This window comes from Suricata suricatta, chromosome 14, assembly GCF_006229205.1.
Source record: "Suricata suricatta isolate VVHF042 chromosome 14, meerkat_22Aug2017_6uvM2_HiC, whole genome shotgun sequence".
NCBI lineage: Eukaryota > Metazoa > Chordata > Mammalia > Carnivora > Herpestidae > Suricata > Suricata suricatta.
Window position 1 is genome coordinate 36,610,342 of NC_043713.1, and position 24,280 is coordinate 36,634,621.

Consider the following 24,280-nt stretch of genomic DNA (forward strand, 5'->3'; position numbering starts at 1 on the left):
AGGCTGGAACACTCAAGTCCCTGAGGAAAAAAGAAAGCATAGCCTCAATTTCCATAGCAACTTGAAATCCATCACACTATATTTGTATATGAGAATTTGATTTAAATACATTAATATATGTGAATGTGCCATGTGTCTAAGCTGTGGTTGCCATAGGAACTGCAACTTCAAATTTCCTTTTAAGTTTAGTAAGTGCTCACACTTGACAACAGATCCCCCCCACCTTGACATCTATGTTGAGTTGCGGATATGGCTCACTGCAATAAACTTATACATATCATGATTCACAATGATAGATGCACTTAATAGATATCTATCATTATGAAGATGGATATTTTAATACATGCGCCTCCTTGGTAGATCAAAAGTAACTAGAGATGCAATTCTTTGGAACACATACAGAATAAGACTCACCAGGCAGCCAGCCATTCACCCTTAGGTGACAGCCTCTGCTTATGCTGAAGCTCGTTTCAGTCCAGGTAAGTCACCCAACCGCGCGCACACACACCAATGGGCTCTGTGGCTTCTCTGAATCTACACGAGGACATTTTGTGTCTGTACTGAAGTGGCAGGAAAATCTAGTATGTTCTCATGACAGCTGAATGCCCCAAGTATGTGGAGTGCATCTATTTTATAAAAAGGCATACAACCCATGGTGCAGGCCTATAGAAGTAGTCTGTGTGATGAAAACCCTTTATTTTTACCAATGCAGACAGTCCTTTTTTTTTTTTATACCTCAAATATACATGGTTTTATTTGTCAATTATACCTCAATAAAGTGGGATGGGGGGGGAAATCAAGCCATGGTCCGACAGTACTTTCTTAATTATCAACATGTGGAGAAGTCATTCCAGGATCGCATTTCCATTCTAATATGGGCCCTTTGCCACTTAATGCTGCTTTTAATGTATTATAGTCAGGACATGCAAGCTAATTTTATTATTAGCCTACGGAAATATTTGGGGAGAGAGAAATCCACTGCAAAATCAATCAAGTATTCCAAGGCCAAATGAAAAAAATAAAGACCATTGCTTGCTCTCAATTCTACCAGCCATTACGTGTTTCCACTAATGCAGATGGGTGAGAAATGGCAAGGCTCAGAGGTAGAGGGCGCCTGGGTGGCTCAGTCAGTTAAGCCTCTACTCTTAGCATAGAGCCTACTTTGTCTGAATCCTCTGTGCCCCTTTTTCTCTGCCCCTCTCTCACTCATGGTCTCTCTCTCTCTCTCAAAAAAAAATAAATAAACATTAAAATAAAAAAGAAATTACTTGGGCACCTGGTAGCTCAGTCGGTTAAGTATCTGACTGTGACTCAGGTCATGATGTCACAGTTTGTGGGTTCGAGTCCCGCATTGGGCTCTGTGCTGACAGCTCAGAGCCTGGAGCCTGCTTCAGATTCAATGTCTCCCCATCTCTCTGCCCCTCCCCTGCTCATGCTCTGTCTCTCTGTCTCCCAAAAGTAAACATAGAAAGAACAGTAAAAATAAAAAAAGAAACTACTGATATGACATCACTATTGGGTAACTGGGCTGTCCATCTGACAATTCCCAGAGAGCATACCCTCACCTCATCATTAAGCACTTATATTTTGGGTAGACAAAATCAGACTTGTGTATGAAGAGAATGGCTTTGAATGGTTTCAGATCAGAGGCAGGGGACCAGGTTAGAGACTGTAAATAGTTCATGAGGAAGATGATTATAGACAGAATCTTAAGAATTACAAGGGAACTCTGAGTAGATCAATTAGTGCAGGCTGGTGTCATACTGATCCTGAGGGATAAGGAGAGGCATGGAGTTATTTGATCCTATAATAAAGCATTCAGGCTGCTGGGCTGTTTAGTAAGGTTTTCTGAAGTTTTTTGGCTCTTTTACTGATGCTTGTACTTTCTATTGCTATCAGTCTATACCTTGCCCTAATAAGTTACGTGCCGAGAAACCATATCCCCATGTTTGTTAGAATTACACCTTTTGGGGTGCCTGGGTGGCTCAGTTGGTTAAGTGTCTGGCTTCGGCTCAGGTCATGATCTCACACCTTGTGAGTTCGAGCCCTGCATCAGGCTCTGCACGGACAGCTCAGAGCCTGGAGCTGCTTTGGATTCTGTGTCTCCCTCTCTCTCTGATCCTCCCCTGCTCTCACTGTCTTTGTCTCTCAAAAATAAATAAAAGACATAAAAAAATAATACACCTTATAATATAATCATGAAGGTGGCTAGAAAGTACAAACTTCCAGGGGCATCTGGGTGCCTCAGTCAGTTAAGCGTCCGACTTCAGCTCAGGTCATGATCTCACGGCTGGTGGGTTTGAGCCCTGTGTTGGGCTGTGTGCTGACAGCTCAAAGCCTGAAGCCTGTCTTTGGATTCTGTGTCTCCCCCTCTCTCTGGCCCTCCCCTGCTCGTGCTGTCTCTGTCTCTCAAAAATAAGTAAAAAACATAAAAAAATTTTTTTAAAAAGAATTACACCTTTTGTATCATAGACTTTAGAAGACATTTTGGCTTATATTTTCTTGGCTGTATTCCCAAGAGCTGGATACAGGACCTCGAGAAAAATGAGGTCTTACTGTATTTATAGGAGCTTTTCACCTATTAAAACTTTTAAAACAGTGTTCTACATGTGATGTATATCTTGCTATCATTTTTTCCACAGTATACTTTTTCCATCCCATGATATCTAAGAGACAGAACCTATTTTATTAAAAAGGCTATGACTAGTTTGACATTTGAAAATATCCTTTCTTCCTGATTAAGACCAATGAGGTGAACATGGTCAAAATAACAAAAACATGAATTAAAAAAAAATTTTTTTGTAATATTTGTTTATTTTTAAGAGCACAAGCAGGAAAGGATGGAGAGAGAAGGAGACACAGAATCTGAAGCAAGCTCAGGCTCTGCCCTGTTAGCAGAGAGCCCGACATGAGACTCGAACTCATGAGGCAAGAGATCATGACCTGAGCTGAAGTCAGTTGCTTAACCAACTGAGCCAACCAGGTGCCCCAAGAACATGAATCTTAACAGAACTACTGCCTTCTGGAACATTAAGAACCTTATTTATTTAAAAAAAAAACAAAACAAAACGTAAAAACCCTATTTACTACCTGTTGACTTTAATGTGTTTTCTGAGCCTTGTCACCCAAGAGGTTAAGCTCTAGAGGAAATCTATTTCTCTTCCAGGTTCACAGACATTCTATCAAAATGAGTCCTGTTTCCCTGTGGCTTCTGTGAAAAGCCTCTGGAGAAGTGCTAGAAAACGAGGCCGCGGCAGCACCCCGGGCAGGGATGCTGGACACACTGCGATCGTGGAACAAAACTGTACTTCTGAGGCCGGTCCAGTTTCACTGCTAAGGCCCCCAGAAACAAGTGGCAGCTGAGCTTTAGGATGAGTCTGTAAGTCTTTAACAGCTAGAGGACAAGACCCTCAGACGAGAAGTGGCAGCTACCCTGGGTCTTGCCTCCCCCCACGTCTTCCTACTCCGTCTGCCCACCAAACCCTCCGCTCTGGACAAAACACACCTTATTCTTCTACCCCGTCTCTACACTGACCCAAGTTTCTGACCAAACTCAAGGGCCAATTTGAACTGCTGTAACTTTTTGTTTCCCAAACTCCTTGTGGCTTTTAACCCAACCTCTTCCCAGCACTTCTGTCAAAAATAAGTAAGTAAATAAATAAATAAATAAATATCCCTTAGTCTCTAAGCCTTTATCAACACTGTTGACTTTATTTTCTCCCTCCAGCTTCAGGGTCCTGCGCCACGGACTTCCCCTCCTTTTTCCCATCATTAACTAATTCTCCCCCAGGGACCTTTTTCCCATCTCAGAAACTTGCTCCTTGTGCCTTGTCTTAGAAGCAAACAAGACCAGATCAAGGACACCACCATTCTCTTCCCAGTCTCCTTCTTGATGCTGTCTGCTTTCCCCCACAACTACTAAATGTTTTTCCTCCATTTTTCTCCTGACAAATTGGGGAAGGTGGGATCTCCTCTCACTGCATGATTCTCCCACTTGTCAGGTCACGCCCTCGCCTGGTCTCTGGGTCTCTGTGATCTAGGTGTATGCTTTCAGCACCTTAACACGCCAGTTCTCAAAAGAATTTTTCATCGCCTCCCAGGCGTCAGGTATCTTTGGGCTATTTTCAGGCTTCATCCTCTTTGATCTCTTCACAATTAATATTCGGCACTGCTGGTGATCCCTCTTTCTAGAAATTTCCTACTGTTCACTATCTGATGCTGAGCTTTCCTAGTTTTCCCCTGATGTTCATATCTTTTTGTTAGCTTCCTCTTTCTCCTCTTGCTCCTTACTCCTTAGCTGATTTTATACAAGGTCATTCATTCTATGGCTTCAAAGCTAGATTTTTATGCGGTCTTAATTTCCTTCCTCCAATTCCTCTCCCCATTCTGGGTGCCATCATTCCACGGAGTGACTCCTCAGGTGAGAAATCCAATGGGCTCTTCCAGGCCTCGTTTTACTCGACTCCCCTACACACATTCAGACACTGTTGGCCACTGTGTTCCTTTCCTTCTGCTTCCTCGACGTGTCATTCCCTCACGTCCTTTCATCTTTCTGGCATCTTCCCTGCTTCTTGTGCAAACCCTTCCTTTTCCGCCCAAACATTAAATGTTAGAGTTCTTCAAGCCCGTCTCTCCCTTCCAACGGAGAGCTCACTTCCAGCTTCGGTTACATGGCTATATGGAGGACTCACAGACGTACACCGATAGTCTACACGACCTGCTGGCGCTGGTTAGCATCAGTATTGTGATAACCATCTCCTCTCCACCCTGACTGGAGGCTAGGCATAAATAGGGGATTCGTATTATTTACAAAATTAATGTTACTGATTTAACAAGTGTGAACACTGGTTTTCAGAATGGAACAAACCGTTTTCTGACGATTTCATTGTTTGACTGTCCAGTCCCACAACTGGTATTTGTCATAATGACCGTAGTTTTACAAAAACACCCTCCTGCTTGATCAAGTCTGTGTTTTATGGAAAGACGTTTTAAAAGGTTTTTATCCACAAAAGTTTAACAAACTTTAAAGTTCTAGGTATTCATCCTCGATGACTTCACTTTTGGGCCAAGCTATATAAAGGTCCTGCTGAATACTATCACATAAAAATTGGCACTGACCATACAGGAAATAGGATTTCAATGACTTTTGTTTGAAGGATTCTAGGGGATTATTAATATTTAAAAGCATAACTTGGTTCATATTCTGGTTTGTACAGCCAGCAATTAAACAGTAAAAATATTTCAGTTGAAATCTAAACAGACTTGATATATTTCAGAAAAATGTACCAAGAAAATGAAATCTGTCCCTGAAGTATTATTTTAACATACAGCTTCAATGATGTAAAGTGAGTAACACTGCCTTTTTGAGATTAAATCATGATCATTAGACTTATTATAGATAAGGAAGGCACTGCTATGAAGATAAATGTGGTCAAATAGACAATAAAAATCATCCAGAGGCCTAACAGATTGACTGCTGGGAAGAATCAATCAGACACAATAAAGCACAGAAGAGCCTGAGCCACTTTTCAAGAGGCAAGCAGCTGCGCGACCTCACTGTCCCATACCTGCGGTGGGGGAGTTCGCGTGGTGAGACTTCTTCGGCAGGTTGAAGATCTGTTCGCCGGGGTCGGGGGGAGGGATCGCATCTTGCCCTTGCCGAGCTTCCACCGGATCGTACTCCTTCCCATCATAGTTAGCGTCATAGAATTTCTTAAACCACTGAATGAAATCCAGGTTGTCCTGGAAACGCCCCTTCACCAGCTTCTCCACTGGGATCACCTGCAACACAAAGTCTGCTGTGTGAGCTGTGAACCTGTTTACGAGTACTTAACACAACTGAAGCGTTTCCCACAAACTACTTTCTACGTGTCCGTGATTATTCACTACTGGTCTCCCCCTCAGCTTCCTGGCCAGTCATATGCTAGAATTCACCTATTTGTTTTCCATCATATTTAAGCAAAATTAAACTAAAATGCTGTAGGTGGTTCTTCTGAGTTATTTCACACCTCTGAACAAACGAGATGAAACAAGGAATACCCTGTCAGGAAGGGCTGATCCTTTTCAGAATGTATTTGATTACACAAGATCTCCACGCAAAAATGGGCCTGGGATATTGTGCTAGTTCAACATTGATGGGTTTCCGTTTTTCTTTCTTTTTTAAAAAATGTTTATTTATTTATTCTGAGACAGTTTGAGACAGCAGGGAAGGGGCAGAGAGGGCTGCCATGAGATAATGACCTGAGAAGAAACCAAGAGTCAGACAGTCAACTGAGTGAGTCACCCAGGTGCCCCTTCCGTATTTCTTTCTAACACCTGCTGCTGCAGTGCTGGAATAAACTCTTGTAAGGATTACAGTTTCCAGAGGGTGTGAATGAGTGAGACTCAAATCAACGCAAACATACACATATCTAATGGTTTGTATGAAGCAAAATGAATTTTCCTGTTTATTTTGTTTACAACGTAGAGAGACAAGCATTAACCACAACTGCCTGGAGTACGGGGCCTAGCAGTTCACAGGCTACACTGAGCACAGGGACAGAAATGGGGTCCAGGGGAGGCCCTGGGCGCGTTCTGGAGGAGGACGTACTCTATTCACCTCAACTTCTGAGACCAATCTCAGCTTTCCAGAAGAGCGCTTTCTACTGGCATCCTAGACACCAACAGGTACTCCTTTCAGAGGTCATATGAGAACTTTCAGAATGATGACAGAAAGAAATGTGGGGTGACTCATTAGCTTTACTTCAACGGGCAGCTATTTCTGAAGGAAAATGGAAAAGGACTTAGTTACATGAATTGTGCCATTACTAGATTCTGACTTCCTCATCTTTGAGTTGGAATCCTAGCTAAATGTAGGCCATGCCAGTTTCAAAGCTAGGGAGTGGGTCAGATTCAGACACAAACCTAGGGCTGAAAGTACACAGCTTCACTGACTAATAATGTGAACAGAAGCCATATAAATTAAATTTTCAGCAAGGCTTTGCCATCTAGGGACTAGACACAACTGATAACCTACAATGGATCATCAGGACCACTTAGAAAATAGAGAACGACCTCTATCAATAACTGCTTGAAGAAAAAACCCACCTGAAGCATTTTAGGTGACCCATTAAACTAAATCATTAGCAGTAGATTTTTATAATGCTCTTTAATATATTTTTTATTTTAAAGTTTTATTTACTTTGACAGGGAGAGAAAGAGCGCATGCACACATGAAAATCAGGGATGGACAGAGAGAGAGAGAGAGAGAGAGAGAGAGAGAGAGAGAGAGAGAGAGAGAGAGAATCCCAAGCAGGTTCTGAGTTGTCAGCATGGATCAACACAGGGCTTGATTCCCATGACCCTGGGATCATGATCTGAGCTAAAATCGAATTGGACATTCAAGTGACTGATCCACTGGGGCCTCCCAGCAGCAAGTACATTTCTCAAAAAATGTTTTTGATAAAGCAAAAATTGAAATGAACTCAAGTACAAAACAAAATAAAGAGAGGCAAACTTTGGGAGGAAACTGTATTTTTCATGAAGACTCTTCCGGTGAAGGAGACTTGGGTGTGGATATCTCTCTCTCTTCTCAAATTTCACTGAAGTCCACCCACAGGGAAGAAATCATCCCACACATGCACTTAATATTTGATTTTTTATTGTGTTAAATATTTTCATGTCTTCTGATTTATAATTTTGTTTATGCTGATACTGAGTTTTAAGTGCTTTCTTCGAGCATAAGGTCCTTTAACATGCTTTGTTTTCTGTCCAATGTGAGAATTTAGAAACAGTTTTAGATGATGGTACTACATTAACTGTTCCAAGCAGGCACTTAACTTCTGTTAATTTCACATTTCCCATCAAAATGAAAGTTTTGGGTCCTGAGTTCAAAATCTGGGGTGATAAGCAAATCCTCATGCAGATGCTTTCCGCCTGCTGTCCTGCTCTAACATGCACAGGGACCACTGTCTACCTAAGGATCCTTGGTGGAATCATAGCACAGTATGCTAGAGAGGCCAGCAAAGATGACTGGGCCGAAGTTCCCTCCACTCTAAGAATTTTATCCTAAACATTCTTAACAACAGCTCATCTACTCTCTATGTATACACTTCCATGGAGATACGGAGCCCCCTAATCTGTTACACAGCAAGTTGTGACCGGGTGTTTTTCTTTCTGATCTAGAAGCATGCATGTAGAGAGAAAGGATACAGAAACGTATAGCGAGGTAATACTGTTAATATGTAAGAAGAATCTACACAGCTCTGATTTCAAATATATACATGGAAGGAGCTAACTGGAAATTAACCACAGCAAAGGACAAAGTTGAAAAGATTCCCAAAAGGTTGAAATGTTAGGGGTTATATCTTTTGAAATAAAAATTTGGAGAAAACAAGGCAAGATTTTAATATTTTGCTAAGAATTCTTTCATTTAGGAAGATAATAATTGCATTAAAAATGTGTCCAGTTTAGCAAACTTTTCTCTTTTCCTTTAACCTGTCTCTTATAACACAGTATTTAAAATTTTCATTTCCATGTAGCCTATTTATTGCTATGATCGATGCAAAATTGTCTGTTCCTCCCCTGCTGTTTTTTTCTCTTTCCCATTACTCAAAATTCGTTTCTTCCCAAACCTATTCCCTGTAAGAGACACAGTCATGGTAAAGAACAGGGAATTAAATATGTATTTGAGTAACAGGAACCATGCAGAGACTGAGTGGACTTCAGTGACAGTCCTTTACAGGAGAAGAAAGGACTCCGGTCTACCTCATCTGTACCATGCTGGGATGCAACTCTCACATTTAAAGGTGGGGGGGAGTAGTTCATGGAGAAGTTGAATGTATATACTTTGCTCAACATTTTTGATACACATTCCCTTACGTTGACGTCCTGACTACAGGGAAAGGGGTTACAGTCCTCTTCTATAGATGGGTACCTCAACGAATTCAAGTAACCTGCTCCAACCCCGGACATGGGATACAAACCCGTGCCATCTCCACTGTAACCTGCCTTCTTTCCCCCGAAAGGAACAAAACAAAGAACCATGGTTGGCATCTGGTAAACAAAAACTTCTCATCTGCAATGCTAAAACAAAACATTGTTTTAACCTTTGTAATTACTTTTATTTTTTTATCTAATGGCTGTTAAGTTTAGACATTTCCTTAAATAAATGCCTCATACAAATACAGGAAGTGAGGGTTGATGCTTTATGCTAAGTACAGACCCGAAACGACTTTGACAGTATCAAGGTATACGCCTTCGAATTTTTGCATTTTGGCACAAAAACAATTTTCAGGAAAGACCATGCACTTTATGGAGATAGAAGTTAGATTTCATACCTTATCAACATTCATTCGCTTAAACGATGCTTGCAGAAGTTTAAAATTGTGAATATACTCATGCTCCAACTTTGCTTGAAATTTTACTTTCTTCAAACTTATGCAGCCTGGAAAGAGCATGTCCATGAACTGGCAATAGGCAGCCCCTGAAAGAAAGGAGAAAAAGGCTGACATAAGTCTAACTGTTTCCAGGTGTGACTGAGGGCTGTTAGGCAGGAAGGAGCCCACCAGCTGTGCACTCCTCTCCTCAGCGTGCTGGGAGCCAGAGAGGAAAGGGACCTTGCCTCCAAGCAGCTTCCGCCACTTTTCCCATTCCTAACCACTGTGCCAGTGATGCTGTGTTCACTGGAGCACCCCCACGTTCCACCATGAACAGAAATACTTTAAAAAAATGCTTATCTATTTTGAGAGAGAGAGAGAGAGAGACAAAGTGGGTGAGCATGAGCAGGGGAGGGAGGGGGAGAGAGGAAGAGAGAGGGGAAGAGAGGGGAAGAGAGGGGGAGGGAGGGGGACGGAGGGGGAGGGAGGGGGAGACTGCTAGTACATAGTCTGATGTGGGGCTTGAACTCACAGACTGTGAGATCATTCCCTGAGTTGAAACCAAGAGTTGGATGCTTAAGCAACTAAGCCACCCAGGCGCTCCAATACTTTTTCAGAGAGAGAACGCATGTGCACACAAGTGGGGGATAGGGAAAGGGAGAGAGAATCTTAAGCCGATTCCACACCCAGCGCAGAGAGACCCTGGGATCATGTCCTAAGCCAAAATCAAGAGTTGGACACTTAATCCTCTGGGCCACCCAGGCACCCCTAGAAATGATTTAATGCCAAGGAACTCAGGGTTAGAATAACTCTTCTTAGCTTCTATAAGAAAAAAAGGAACACTTTTTTCTTCCCTCTCCATGCTACCTTCTCCAAGTTATCAAAATATACAGATGAAAATAGAAACTAAACATGAGAAAGCTACAGAATTTCTCATGAAATGCCTAGCTCAAAAAATACACATGCAAATACAAATATGCTCGAGCTGTTCTATCTCCATCTTACAATGTGACTTAGGTGAAACTGGATAACTAAGCCATCTAATGGCAAAAACAGTTGTATACCCATTTAATTCCAGTCTAGAGCACTGGGGTCCTATATTAACATGAAAGATGAAGACAAGGAGACTCTGAAACTTGCAGAAGTTCAGACTCATGCTGTTTATGACTGAGAAATAAAAATAACAGAAATGTTCAATGAGTCCCCTAAGGAAATGGTCATAGAAAAAAGGATTAAGTCTTTCATATATATTTTTTAAATGAAAAACTCTTACATCATGACAATTTCCACTAGAAAATCCCAGCAAGATCATGTTTATGGATTCATATCTTCTTAATAGTTAAGGCTACAGGCATTTAGAAAGAGAGATTCAAAGCCAGAAGGAGGGGAAGTAATTGAGTGGCAAGAATGGGAACAAGATGCCATGAATGGTGTTTTTTTTTTTTCCCCTTCTTTAGATCTCTTGGTCTGTTTCTATCATGTGCCCACGATGGCCTTTCTGGAACATGAAGGACTTCCCCTCATCTTCTGGCCTCAAGGTTTCTGTGAGAAGGTCTTTATTCTATTTGGGTGATTTACCTTTACATGGGAAGAAGCCAAATGATCTCTTATGTCACACAGATGTTGAGCATCCTTTACTGAGATAGGAATCTAAGAGAGAGAACAAAGCGTCCAGGATCTAAGGGCTGCTTCAACAGGAAGTGGTGAGGCAACTCCTTATTCAGAGGTAATAGTATACAGTCGTGAAATACAGGCCATGGTAAAAACCAGAGTCCTCCTTAGATGCCCATGCCCTGAGCACCAACAAGTAACATTCCTACTCAAGCAGATGGGTTCTCTTGAAAACAAAATAAAACAAAGCCCAACAAAAACCACTGGAGGAGGTAAGAGAAACATCACAATCTTGGAGGACGTGCTTAAAGTCATAATTCAGTTATTCAGGTCTCCCTTTTCAAGTACCACCAGATGGAACAAATTCCAATACCCATTTGAACATTATTTTTATGAGAGATGGGGGTGTCTAGAAACACAACTGTCTCATCATCTGCTTTTTGCAGAATTGTTTTTCTGTAGCATTTAGCATATAATGTACTTATGAAGAGCCAGATACCTATGTATTCTTACAAACCAACCAACCAACTCACTTCCAAAATTTACAAAGTAGTAATAGCTTTTGGATAAAAGTCAAACTTGAAGGCAGGGGGAGGAAAAATCATCTCTAGTTCACCTAAAGACAACCATGTTAGTGTTCTGATATATACCATTTTTTAATTATTTTTTAAATTTTAGCAGACTGATACCCTTCTGGGTCACATTAAAACTGGCTGACATTTTTAGCGGCTGATTTTTGTATCATGCTAAGCAACTTTCCCAAACCCAGATTAGATATTCACATATATTTTCTTCAAGTATTTTGTGGTCTCAAGTTTTACATTTACATCCTGAATTCAGGCAGAATTTATTTTGGTCTAGGACATAAAGGATGGCTCTAATTTTAGTTATTCCAAATGTTAGTGGGAATCTGTCATTTTTGGCTCCCTAACACTTGGGTACCTTCCTGTCCGGTTGATGCTACGGTGCCCTGCCTTCTGTCCCGGTACGGATAGGGGGCACATATCCTTTTCCCCATCCCCAGCAATCACCATGCAGGCCTGGGACCCGGGCTATGCCTGGGTCTCTGAGTCTTGACAGTGATGGAAATACACAGGGAATATTAGAGTTTAATCACGGGAGCACTGGTGGGATCTGGAGTCCTGCGGCAGCAACACAGTGGCGTCCAAGTCCAGTAGCAGAAGGGAGGCTCTCTTCCCAGCTTCTGGCTCGGCTTCCCAAGGACTCCGAACTACCGAATAGTTTTCCTGTAAGTTTGTCTCTGGCAAGCTTAAGCTTGCCAGGTTTATTTTCTGTTATCTTTCTTCTTTTTTTATGGAGGGAGGCGTGAGTGCAGCTTTTTGTTTTATTTTTCTTTAAATTCAAGTTAGATAACATACAGTGTAGTCTTGGCTTTGGGAGTAGAATCCCGTGATTCATCTCTTACACATGACACCCAGTGCTCATCCTGAAAAGTGCCTTCCTTAATGCCCATCACCCATTTAACCCACCCTGCACCTCCCACAAGCAACCCTCATTTTCTGCTATTTTTCAGACGCAAATGCTGCCAGCTGTTAAACTAGGTATTGATCATCATCATTTCAGAAATAATCTATGTTTTTCCCACTGAGGAAATGCATTATCTTTACTATATATTGCTTTCCTAATATATGCATTCAGGTCTCTTTCCAGACTTAAAATAATTTTGGTCTGTCCCAGTGATAGATTCATACTCTTTGCTAATTAAATGCTATAATATGTGTTATTATCTATAGAATAATTTCCCTTTTCTCAAAATTGTCTTACACTTTATCATGCATTTATTCTATTTTTGTATTTGTCATTCATGGTATATATAAAATAGATTTTCTTTGAAAATTGGTCATTTGCTAAGTAACAGCTCTATTGAGATGTAACTCATTTGTCATAAAGTTCAACCTTTTAAAGTACAATGGATTCTTGAGCAACATGGGAGTTACAGGAGCTGACCCTCCTACACAGTTGAAGATCTTCATGTAACTTTTGACTCTCCAAAATCCAAACTTCAAATAGCCTACTGTTGACCAGAACACTTAATAATGACAGTTGACATTTTGTAGGTTATATATTTTCTATTCAAATACTGCCTTCTTATAATAAAGCAAGCTGTAGAAAATGTTAGCAAAATCATAAGAAAAGATATATTTACAAAACTGTACTGTATTTATCTAAAAAAAATACACATGTAAGTGGATCAGTGCAGTTCAAATCCATGTTGTTCAAGGGTCAATTGTAAACAATTCTGTGTCTCTGAAGATATTTACAGAATGGTGTACCCATCACTACTATCTAATTCCAGAGGATTTTCATTATCACCAAAATAAACTCCATACCTGTTAGCCATCACTCTCTCCCTTCCCCTCTACCCTGATCTTGATAACCAACCACTAATCTATTTTCTGGCTCTATGGACCTGCCTCTTGTGGATATTTCAATAAATACATACAAAATATGTAGTCTTTGTGTCTGGTTTACTTTAGCAAAATCTCTTGAAGGTTCATCTGTGTTGTGGTGTGTACTGGAATGTCATATTCCTTTCTACAGCTTAATAATATTCAATTGTATGTAGACACCACATTTTACTGATTTACTCATCAGCTGGTGAACATTTGGGTTTTCACTTTTGGGCTATTAGAAGCAATACTACTATGAACTCTTGTGTACAAGACTGTGTGTGGACTTAAGTTTTCAATTCTCTTGGGAGATGGTACATCTCTATGTTTAACATGTGAAGAACTGTTAAACATTCCCACCAGCAATGTACAAGGATACTAATTTCTCCACATCTGCACCAACACTTACTGTCTTTTTTATTCTAGTCATTTTAATAGGTGTAAATTTTGGTTTAATTTACCTAAAGACTAATAATATTAAACATCATTTTCATGTGCTCTTTTGCCATTTATATATTTTCTTTGGAAAAATATTTATTCAAATCCTTTGTGAATTTTTAAATTGGGTAATTTTTCCTTTTATTGGTAAGGTGAAAAATTCTACATTTTAGATAAAAGTCTCTTATCAGATATCTAATTTGCAAACACTTCCTCCTGCTCTGTGGACTGCCTTTTTATTTTCTTAATGGCATCCTTTGAAGCACACACATTTTTACTTCTGATGAAACACAATTTCTTTCTTTTGTCATTTCTAAGAAACCATTTACGACCTAATCCAATGTCATAAGGATTTATATCTACGTTTTCTTCTAAAAGTGGTATAGCTTTAGTTCATACAGCTAGGCCAGTGGTCCATTTTCAATTATTTTTTATATATGGTGTTAAGTTTGGGTCTTTGTTATTTTGCGTATAATGATTCAGTTGTGGCACTACTGTTGAAAAGCCTACACTTTCCATTTAATTATCTTGGCACTCTTGTTGAAAATCAATTAGCTATCAATGGCACAATTTACTATTTCTGGAGTCTCAATTCTCTATGTCTAACTTTGTGCAGTAATTGTTTTGATTACTATAGCTTTGTAATCAGTTTGGAAATAAAAAGCAGAAGTCCTCCAACTTTGTTTTTCCTTTTCAAACAGGTATTCTGGTTCCTTTGCATTTCCATATTAGTTTTAAGATCAGGTTGTCAATTTCTGATAGGGATTGGATGACAGAGGCTTGGAAAGTACTGCCATCTTAACAACAGTAAGTCTAATCCATGAACATGGGATGCCTTTAACAATGTTTTAAAGTTTTCAGTATAAGCCTTCCATTTAAAATTTTTTATTTTCAATTCTATTATAAGTGGGATTGTATTAATTCTATTTTTGAACTGTTCATTGCTAATGTACAGAAATATAACTGATATTTGGATACCTATCTTGTATATCCTACAACCTTTAACTCATTTCAGTTACAATAGTATTTTCTTGGTGCATAGGATATCTCTGCATACAAGATCATGACATCCATAAACAGAGATAATGTTACTACTCCCTTTCCAATGCCTTGGCTTGACCCATTAATACAACATCGAACAGAAGTGCTGTCAGTATGCATCCCTGTCTGGTCACATGGGGGAAAGTGTCTAGCTTTTCACCACTAAGTGTGCTGTTAGCTGCAAGTTTCTCAGTATCAGAGGAAGTTGCCCTTTAAAAAAAAGGAGGGGAGGGGGGACAGAGAGAGAGAGAGGGAGACACAGAATCTGAAGCAGGTTCCAGGCTCTGAGCTGTCAGCACAGAGCCCGACACGGGGCTCAGGATCATGACCTGAGCCGAAGTCGGATGCTTAATGGACTAAGCCATGCAGGCACCCCAGAGGAAGTTGCCTTTTATTCCTAATATGTTTAATATAAAAAAGGTGAATTTTGTCAAATGTTCTCTGCATCTATTAAGATTATCACATGGATTTTGTCCCTTATTTGCTGAGGAACTGTGTCTATATTTATAAGAAATATTGGTCTGTAGTTTTTTTGGTTGTTTTTTTTTTTTGTAGTTTTCTTGTGTATCTCTGGTTTGGGTTGATATTGACCTCACAAAATAAGTTGGTAAGTGTTTCTTCCTCTTATTTTTTGAAAGAGTGGAGGATTTTTTTTTTAAACATTTGGTGGATTTCACCAATGAAGTCATCTGAGCTCAGAATTTTCTTTCTGGAATTGTTTAAAATTACATCTCTTACTATATAGGTCTATTAAGAATTATTATTTTATCTTAAGTTTCAGGAGTTATGTCTTTCTAGGTGCTTATCCATTTTATCTAGGCTATTTGGTTTTTAAATATTCATTTCCTAATGTATGAGTTCTAGTAAATTTTCAGTTGTTCCTCTTCAGTTTTCTAGGGTGAAATACATAAAAAGATGTATTTTTGTACCATATTTTTGTGTATGTATATATGTGCTTACATACGTACTTTTTCTTTAGTAAGATTATCATGTTCTTCCTCTAAGTCAGTTATTGGCCACTGATTTCTGATATTAAGGAATTATTTTTCTGAGTTTTGCCAAGAGTTGTTATCAGGAAGGGATTCTGAGTTTTACCAACTACCTTTTTAGCAACCATAGAGACAAAAATGTTTTTCTCTTTTGATCTATTACCTGATCATTCAAATTCTTGAGAGTGTCTACAACTTTGTGTGTTTTTGCTTTGGTCCTTATCATTATTCTTTTAAGTTTAAAAAAGAAATGGGCAGAAGACTTGAACAGACACTTCTCCAAAGAGGACATCCAGATGGCCAACAGACACAGGAAACGATGCTCAGCGTCACTCAGCATCAGGGAAATACAAACGAAAACCACACTGAGATATCACCTCACACCGGTCAGAGTGGCTAAAATGAACAAATCAAGAGACTATAGATGCTGGCAAGGGTGTGGAGAAACAGGCACCCTCCTACACTGTTGGGGGGAATGTAAACTGGTGCAGCCGCTCTGGAAAACTGTGGAGGTTCCTCAAAAAACTATCAGTGGAACTCCCCTATGACCCAGCAATAGCACCGCTGGGGATCTACCCAAGGGATACAGAAGTGCTGATGCATAGAAGCACATGTAACCCAATGTTCATAGCAGCACTTTCAACAATAGCCAATCATGGAAAGAGCCGAAATGTCCATTAACTGATGAATGGATCAAGATGTGGTATATATATACAATGGAATACTACATGGCAATGAGAAAGAATGTAATCTGGACATTTGTAGCAAAATGGATGGACCTAGAGGGAGGCATGCTAAGCAAAATAAGTCAGGCGGAGGACAGATACCATATGTTGTCACTCACAGGTCTAACAGGAGTAACCTAACAGGAGACCATGGGAAGGGGAAAGGGGGGGAAGAGAGTTGGGGACAGGGAGTGAGGCAAATCATGAGAGACCTTTGAATACTGAGAACAAAGGGAGGGCTGAAGTGGGAGGGGGGGAATGGGAAGGGGGGCTGATGGTCATGGAGAGGGGCACTTGTGGGGAAGAGCACTGGGTGTTATATGGAAACCAACTTGGTAATAAACTATTAATAAAAAATACACTGGGGAAATTTTCATAATTTGGGGACTCTAAAAGCTTGTGCACTTAAAAAGAAGAAAAGGATTTGATTAGATTGCTAATGGCACAATTTACTGGCTGTATACCCTCAGCTTTTTCCACCTTCTCTATGCTTTCAGAACCACATAAGAATCAGATGGAGTAATTTTTCTCCAATAGGCAATGTAGAAAGAATAGATCATATTAGCATCTCAGGTAATTGGTACTTTATGTGATCATTTAAGGTATTCTATCTTAGGTCAGATTTTCTGGAGTCAAAAGAACCTCTGAAAGTTTTTAAGAAATATCTTATTGGCCTTGGGGAGCTATGCTTATGATCTGTTGTCGCTGCCCCTGAATATGTCCTCTTGGGTATTTCCAAATCTCTAGTGCATAACAGACATCATGAAAAGGATACTTTGAAACTAATTGTTGCTACTAAGAACATGGTTAAGGGTTCTTGTTGGGGCAAAATCCTATAATCACGGCATAACTTGAACAAGGCTGTTGGTTCTCGTCTCTGTCAAAGGCTAGCCCTCCAATTGTGCTCTAGGGATCATGTCTCAGCTCATCCTCTCATTGAGGTCATGACCCCAACTACCCTCAGTCTCTCAGAAACTGCAATGCTCTGATATCATTTGACTTTGACAAAATAAAAATCTTTCTTAATTCCATGTAATCCTTTAGCTACTGTACCATTTGTCTCCTTCTATTCACTGCAAAATTTGACAAAGCTGTTCTTATTTCCATTGTTTCATCTATCATTCAAGCCAATTCTACTGTCTTCTAATCTTAACAAGTTCCCACCAAAATCATCAATAGCTTCTCTGTTACCAAAACTAATAGTCCTCATTCTTTATCCAACTCAACACTTCTGAATACTATCCTTCTTGAAGTTCTGTATTTTCCCCCTTATACAGAATGGGTACCAAAGAACTGATCGATTCAGCAATCATTGCTCTTGCCCTTGAAGTCTCAGCCATCCACAAATCTGAATGCTCTTTGTGGGCAGACATACGGATTTTTGGGCCATTACATTAACTTTGCAGTAACACGGCCTACATTTTGCATAGATCCCACTGCCATCAGGTTATACTAAGGCTGCCATTACTCAGATCACATACCACTCCTTAATAAGAAGACTAACATGGTTTCCTAGGAAATCACTATGAATTCCTTTCCTGGTCTCTCGTGACCTGTGATGTGGCCTCTGTCTACCTCTCTCTTGTCTAACTTCCCCTTAGGAAGCTCCTTTTGCACTGGCTTCCTTGCTGTTTCTGGAACACTTCAGGTCTGTTTCTGCATTATGACCTTTACATAGACTGTTTCCTCTGGAGCTTTACATTCTTCTTGCTATTCATATCAAGGCTTGGATGTCACCTACCAGGAAAGGCCCTCCCACCCCATACCATCTGAAGGATTCTCTTGTACTCTTCATCATGTCATCCTGTTTTAGGTCTATTTTATTATTTCATATGTTAGTCTGTGGTTTCCTTCCCTCACTGCAATGTAAGTTTCAAGAGAGCTTGCACTTTATCTGTCCAGGTCCCTTCTGTATACAAGCCTTTGATAGTGTGGCCTTTAATTATCTGCTCAATGAATCAAGGTTTACAAGTTACAGCAGTTGAACCCCAACAAGGGCTGGTTGACGGTAAAATTCTAATGTTACCAAAGTCCCAAATAAGAGTACAAGAAGGGTTGCTACATATTTTAAGAATTGATTGGGATAAAAACTAAGCAAAAAAGCAATCTAAACTTAGAACCGCTCTGGAAACTGTGCAGAAAGGTGAAACATAAGCTTCAAAAGGCTAAATATAACACATTCCTGTAAAAAGCAATCCAAATTGTAGGATGCTGTGCTTAACAAGATCATGATGGTCCATGCTCTGAGCCTGTGAACTCAAAGTGCTACTGTATTATGAAGGTCAAGTTCTGGAAATGAGGAAATAAGTAGAAAATACGAGAAATATTCTGTTTTTGTACAGTGCCATGCGATGCCTGCACATGGTTCCATTTGTTACACATCAAAAGTGACATAATGGAGCTAAGAAGTTTGAGGACAGGTATCCAAAATGAATAGGCGAGGCACTGTATAAAGGCAGAACTCAAAAATGAATACTTAAGACTCAAAAGATTGAAGAATGTACGATTTAAGTCTATGGAATCATGAAAAGCACGAGAAGACAAATAATCTCACTTCTACCAGATTCCAAGATTTAACATTACATTAATACCGGGATAAACTGACAGTTTTAAAAGGAAGTGTTTAGACAATAAGAAGGGAAATATTATTGATTATACCATGCCACGAAATAAATGAAAATGCCTACATTTGTGTAGAATCTGTTAAAGCTTTCCTATCGATTTTTAACCTTCTGAACCTCACAGAAGCATTTTTATTATCACCATCCTGTTTTACAGATTTGGGAACAAAGTGAAACAACAGAAGTGGAATTTATACTCTGATCGGAACTTCAATTTCTTAAACACTTCCTTCTTCTCTACGCTGCTTCTAGAAAATCATAAGCAAAAATTCAAAGAAAGTTTGGGAATTTTCTAGATTATAATTCTGTAAGGAGTCATAAAATGAACTGGAGAACACATGAACCTTTCAGACTGATGTCAGGGGAGGGAGCCAGCTGTACCTTTCCTAGTTACAGGAGAACTTGGGGTGGGCAGATAGTTCATTCACCTGTGCCTTGTCATGATTTTATATTTTAGTATATATACACTCATAAGAATTTCATTGTACATATTTATGTAATGCATATACAAAAATATATGTAAAATATTATATTATTATTGTCAAAATCTTCTAGCACTTTCCCTAGAACTGTGACCTCATCTGTGGAGACCTTAGGCTATATTGGGTTTTGCCACAAAAGCTACTCAGACTGCCCATCCGATGTTCTCACAGGCCAAAGAACTATTATATAGAAACGTCTGTATTATCAGATCCAGTTTCAACTTTCCACCATCTTAGGTGGTATTGATGAAGGACCATAAGAAGGACAACCTTAATTTACTGGACACATCCATGCGATTCTGTCATTATAGGTAAAGGACTTTTAACAAAGTTTCTTGAATTAGGATTACAACGTGGGCAGAGGATAAAGAAATGACCTGTTGGTCTTTGGGTCTAAGCCTTAATCATCTTGAATGGACTGTGACAGTCATCATCCCTTTCTAAGACAGAGTATTCCTATCTGCAAAATGTCAGGTTTGGACAGATCTCTAAGCTCTAAAATCTCTGTCACCAACGTCTAAGGGATACTTGATATTTCTGCTAATTAGGAGACAACAATGCTTCATTCTCAATGACTAAGTCTTTTGTCAGCGCTCTTGCTTCCAGCCATTGCCATCTTTTGTCACGGCTGTTGGAAGACACACTAGGACACCCCTGCGTCTGGGGTAATGGTCCCAGGGGGACACACGCCCCTTCTAGATGACAGTTCTTCCACCTATTCCTATTTGAGCTCTTGACATTTATATACTCAGCAGCAAAATTGTATTCTCTGTCACCTTCAATAGTTGAATTAAAAAGCTTTCACATTAGAATACCGTTTTTACACAATCATCACAGAATCATTCCAGCTCTACTTTTGCATTAGGCCCTGTCATTCCTTGAACATGGTCTGCAAAAGCATGTCTGTAACTAAAGCTCTCATCTCATGTTGAAGGCAGTATTCTATGCCCCTCTAGGAAATCAGAGCTTCCTAACAAGTAACAAGTAACGTGAGGCTGCAAAATACAGAGTTCCAGATTTCCAGCACATCAGCAGAAATCTCCGTACCCACACAAAGGCAAGCCTTGAGGAGCTTAATGGTAACTGTGAAAATAATGCTCTGAAACATTAACATTTAAAAAAGATTAAAAATCCTAAAGTTTGGCTGCATTTTTCTAATCCAACAAAAATACAATTAAGTTTGTAGTAGCTCTGTTTTTGTTTTTGTAGGCATCTCCCCCATTCCTGGCACGAACAGCAGCTTGATGGCTTCAGTCACCACAGTATGATTTAACTCCCTTAAAGTAAACTTAAGGCACTGTCTGTTTCACCTGCCCTGAGTCCCAAGTGCAAAAATTAAAGATCCAGAGGTTCAGAAATCTGGTTTCAACAGGAATTGTTCCCTGGAATTCCCATGGTCTTCAACTGGGCTTCCTGCTTCTTCCTGCTGTTTGGAGTGATGTCAAACTTTTTATTCATATTTTAAATAAGTCCCAAAGACAAGTAAGTTTTAAATGAATTCCATAAAGAGGCACAAGAGTAATAACCAGCAGGAAGATTTCAACTCCCACAGACATAGACAGAGAAGGCTTATGTGAGTTGTGCAGAGTGCTGAAAAGCACCCCATCCTTCCCCTTCTCTACATACAGAGTAAATTGTCAAAGGACATTTTTATCTCTTCTTTCACAGAACAAGAAATATGCCAGCGATCAGTATTCAGGCAGATGGGGTTTTAAGAGCATCAGCAGATAGACTACAAGCCCTTGCCAAACCACATGGCTGGGCTCTCATCTGATAGGTACACTCAAGTTTTTACTAGTTCAGAGGACGTAAACCCTTCTGAAGCATCTTATGACTTCCAATTATTAGGGAAGAGAAATAAGTAGAGCACAAGAAATATCATTAATAATAATTATACAGCAACAGATGAACTATACTTACTATGGTGAGCATTTCATAATGTATATAATTGTTGGTCACTATGTTGTAACCAGAAACTACTATTGTAGAATGCCTTATTTCAATAAAAATAAAAAGTTACAATCTTGTAAGGCTGCAGCAAATTGCAGTTAAAGGTGTTAACATTCTCTGCCTACAATCTGCCTTCATGAAAAAACTACTTTTTAGAAGGTAGTATTATCTTTAGACTGGATTTTTATTAAGAAAATTGCAGAGCAAGGTTGAAAGTGAGACCTGCCATAGAGAAAAAACTGATCAGGTATTAAGATCAATACACTAAGTTGATTTCAAACTGCTTCTTCACCAAAAAAAACCATGAAAGAATAAAGATGTTATTTTTCAAAAGGACTGCCAATGTAGCAAAAAATCTACATATGAAATAGCCCTTAAGATTTTTATGTAGCATTTTTTTTTCAAATTTTAAAAACATTTTTTATTTGAGAGACAGAGCATGAGCCAGGGAGAGAGAAAGACAGAAGGAGACAGAGAATCCAAAGCAGGGTCCAGGCTCTGAGCTGTCAGCACAGAGCTCAATGAAGGGCTCAAACTCATAAAACCATGAGATCATGACCAGAGACATTAAGTAGGGCCCTTAACTGACTGAGTCACCCAGGTGCCCCTACATATCAATATTTTTAAAGAAAAGGTATATTTTAGAGAAATAATTAGAGATTATAATGGATAGAAATGCATGATACACAGAAGAGAGCTGCTATTTTAAGGGTGGTATTTGTGAAATAATTGTTGCAGTTGAAAATTAGAATGTGAAGAATGCTTAAGTATAACTAGACTATTTCCAGTTGTTTTTTTCAACTAAATGGTGATTACCCTGTAACTTGTCATCTTGTATTTCAAAGCTTTTAGGGAAAAATATAAATCTTCAAATCTGCCTATTGATACAAAAAAGATTCAGCAAATAAAAGAATAAAGAAGCAGGAGATGAAGAATCATCTTGTAAAGTTGAAATACTTTCCATTTGCTAGCTGACAATCCACTGCAGGGAACTTGGTTTCGCTTCTAGTTTCCAACACCAGTGATTTCCTTTAGGGTAATGGACTCAAATTTTACCAAAACAAGCTGTCTGACATATCCAGCTTCAAACAGAAAGATCTGGCCTCTACATGCGAATCAAGAATGAAGGAAGTAGAAGCACTTGGAGCAGAGGCAGGCGTGGCGTGCGGGACAAAAGGTCACTGGCTTCCAGGGAGTCTGATACTGAAACTGGCAGCAAGATGTCCCAATAGCTTAACTCCCAGAATAGAGTTAAAGTCAGCATTTGGCATTCCAGACACAGGAGAGAGGGAAGCACAAAAAGTCTTTCTTACAAATGAAAAACAAGGTAGAAAAGTACATGTGAAACCCAATCTGAAGGGGTCAGTTTTCTGATTAGGGCCATCAAAACAGAAACTTCTGTAAAGCTGTGACATCAGAGGACAGTTTCCTTACATGTGCACTAGATATTTTCACGTTGTTTTGAATCACCTTCTCTATTTCAATGGACAATTTTTTAAAGTGTTGTAATTACCTGACTATTTAAAAAGGGAAGATTTTAATTATGAAAAGCTTGAGGTGGCAGCAGTAACCTGAAAAAATGGATTGGATTTTGTACCTAATTTTTGTGGTTATGAATCACTGCTTAAAAAAACAAATGCCAATCCGTAGGCGACATATAGGGATGTCACTTTATTAATCAATGAAAAACCAGCGAACCAACAAATACTTATTGAGGAATACGATTTTACTTAAACAATCAAGTAACTTAGTTTTGAGAAACATAGGAAAACCAGCCAACACACCAAACTGCAAGTGCTAAAGTATATGGCAGAGACACAAATACTAGAGGGCTTAGTTCAATTTTGCCCAAGAGAAAGCCAAGATAAAGTAATAAATATTCTCAAACAGATGAAGTCAAGTCCAACTTGCATAATCATTTCTAATTCTTAAATTGTTGAATAACCTCTAATGTTGAGGTTATAATGACCCTAAGATTTTGTAGAACTCTGCACACTGACATCAGGAAGAGCTTACATCTTGTTGAAGGTGACCTGGAAGAGGAGGACGGTGGCACTGGAGATGGACCTCAAGGGTAGCATTCCAAGCAAAGATAAGGGATTAGAACCTGTGATGAAAGAGAATTTGAGGCAAATGTAGGTGAAGAATAGGCTGTAATGGGGGTAGATACTGGAAAGACTGGTTGCAGTAACTGCTCAAAACTTTAAAAGCTAAGAAGAGAGGCAACTTAATTTGGTAGATAGTGGAGAACCAATGCTGATTTCTGGGCATAAGTGTCTTTATAGAAAAATGCCTTCTAAAGAATGCCATTTTTAAGGTCCAGTTTTTAGAACATATTTATTTTTAGGGGAAAATGAGATTAATGGCAAGAAATCTAAAGCTTATACATTCTTCTCAATTTTTCAAGGAATTTCTACAGAATCACTGTCCATATGTCGGGGACCCGCCAAGTTTTCTGTCTGCCTCAGGCAAGGATTATCACTCTGTTGAGTGAGCCAGTAAACAAGATTTGCATCTGGAGGCTGGAGATTGCCATTTCCTGGTCAAAATAACTTTGGCGACTGTCTTGCTGAGCTAGACGTGAGTGGCCAAGGCACACAAAAGATCAAAACCGTATTCAGTGTTAGTTCTCCATCCCCCAAGATTGCTGAGGCAA

General features: G+C 39.5%; 1 protein-coding gene across 3 annotated transcripts in view; it reads right to left on the reverse strand.

Moving 5' to 3' along the window:
* MAPRE2 (microtubule associated protein RP/EB family member 2) overlaps window positions 1–24,280 on the reverse strand; it is a 153,712-nt gene that overhangs the window by 27,882 nt on the left and 101,550 nt on the right. For all 3 annotated transcript variants that reach the window (XM_029922064.1, XM_029922062.1, XM_029922061.1), the window contains 2 exons: window positions 9,318–9,463; window positions 5,568–5,781 (listed from right to left, as the gene is read on the reverse strand). In XM_029922064.1, coding sequence (XP_029777924.1) covers window positions 5,568–5,781; window positions 9,318–9,463 — 360 coding nt within the window. The remainder of the gene's footprint in view (window positions 1–5,567; window positions 5,782–9,317; window positions 9,464–24,280) is intronic.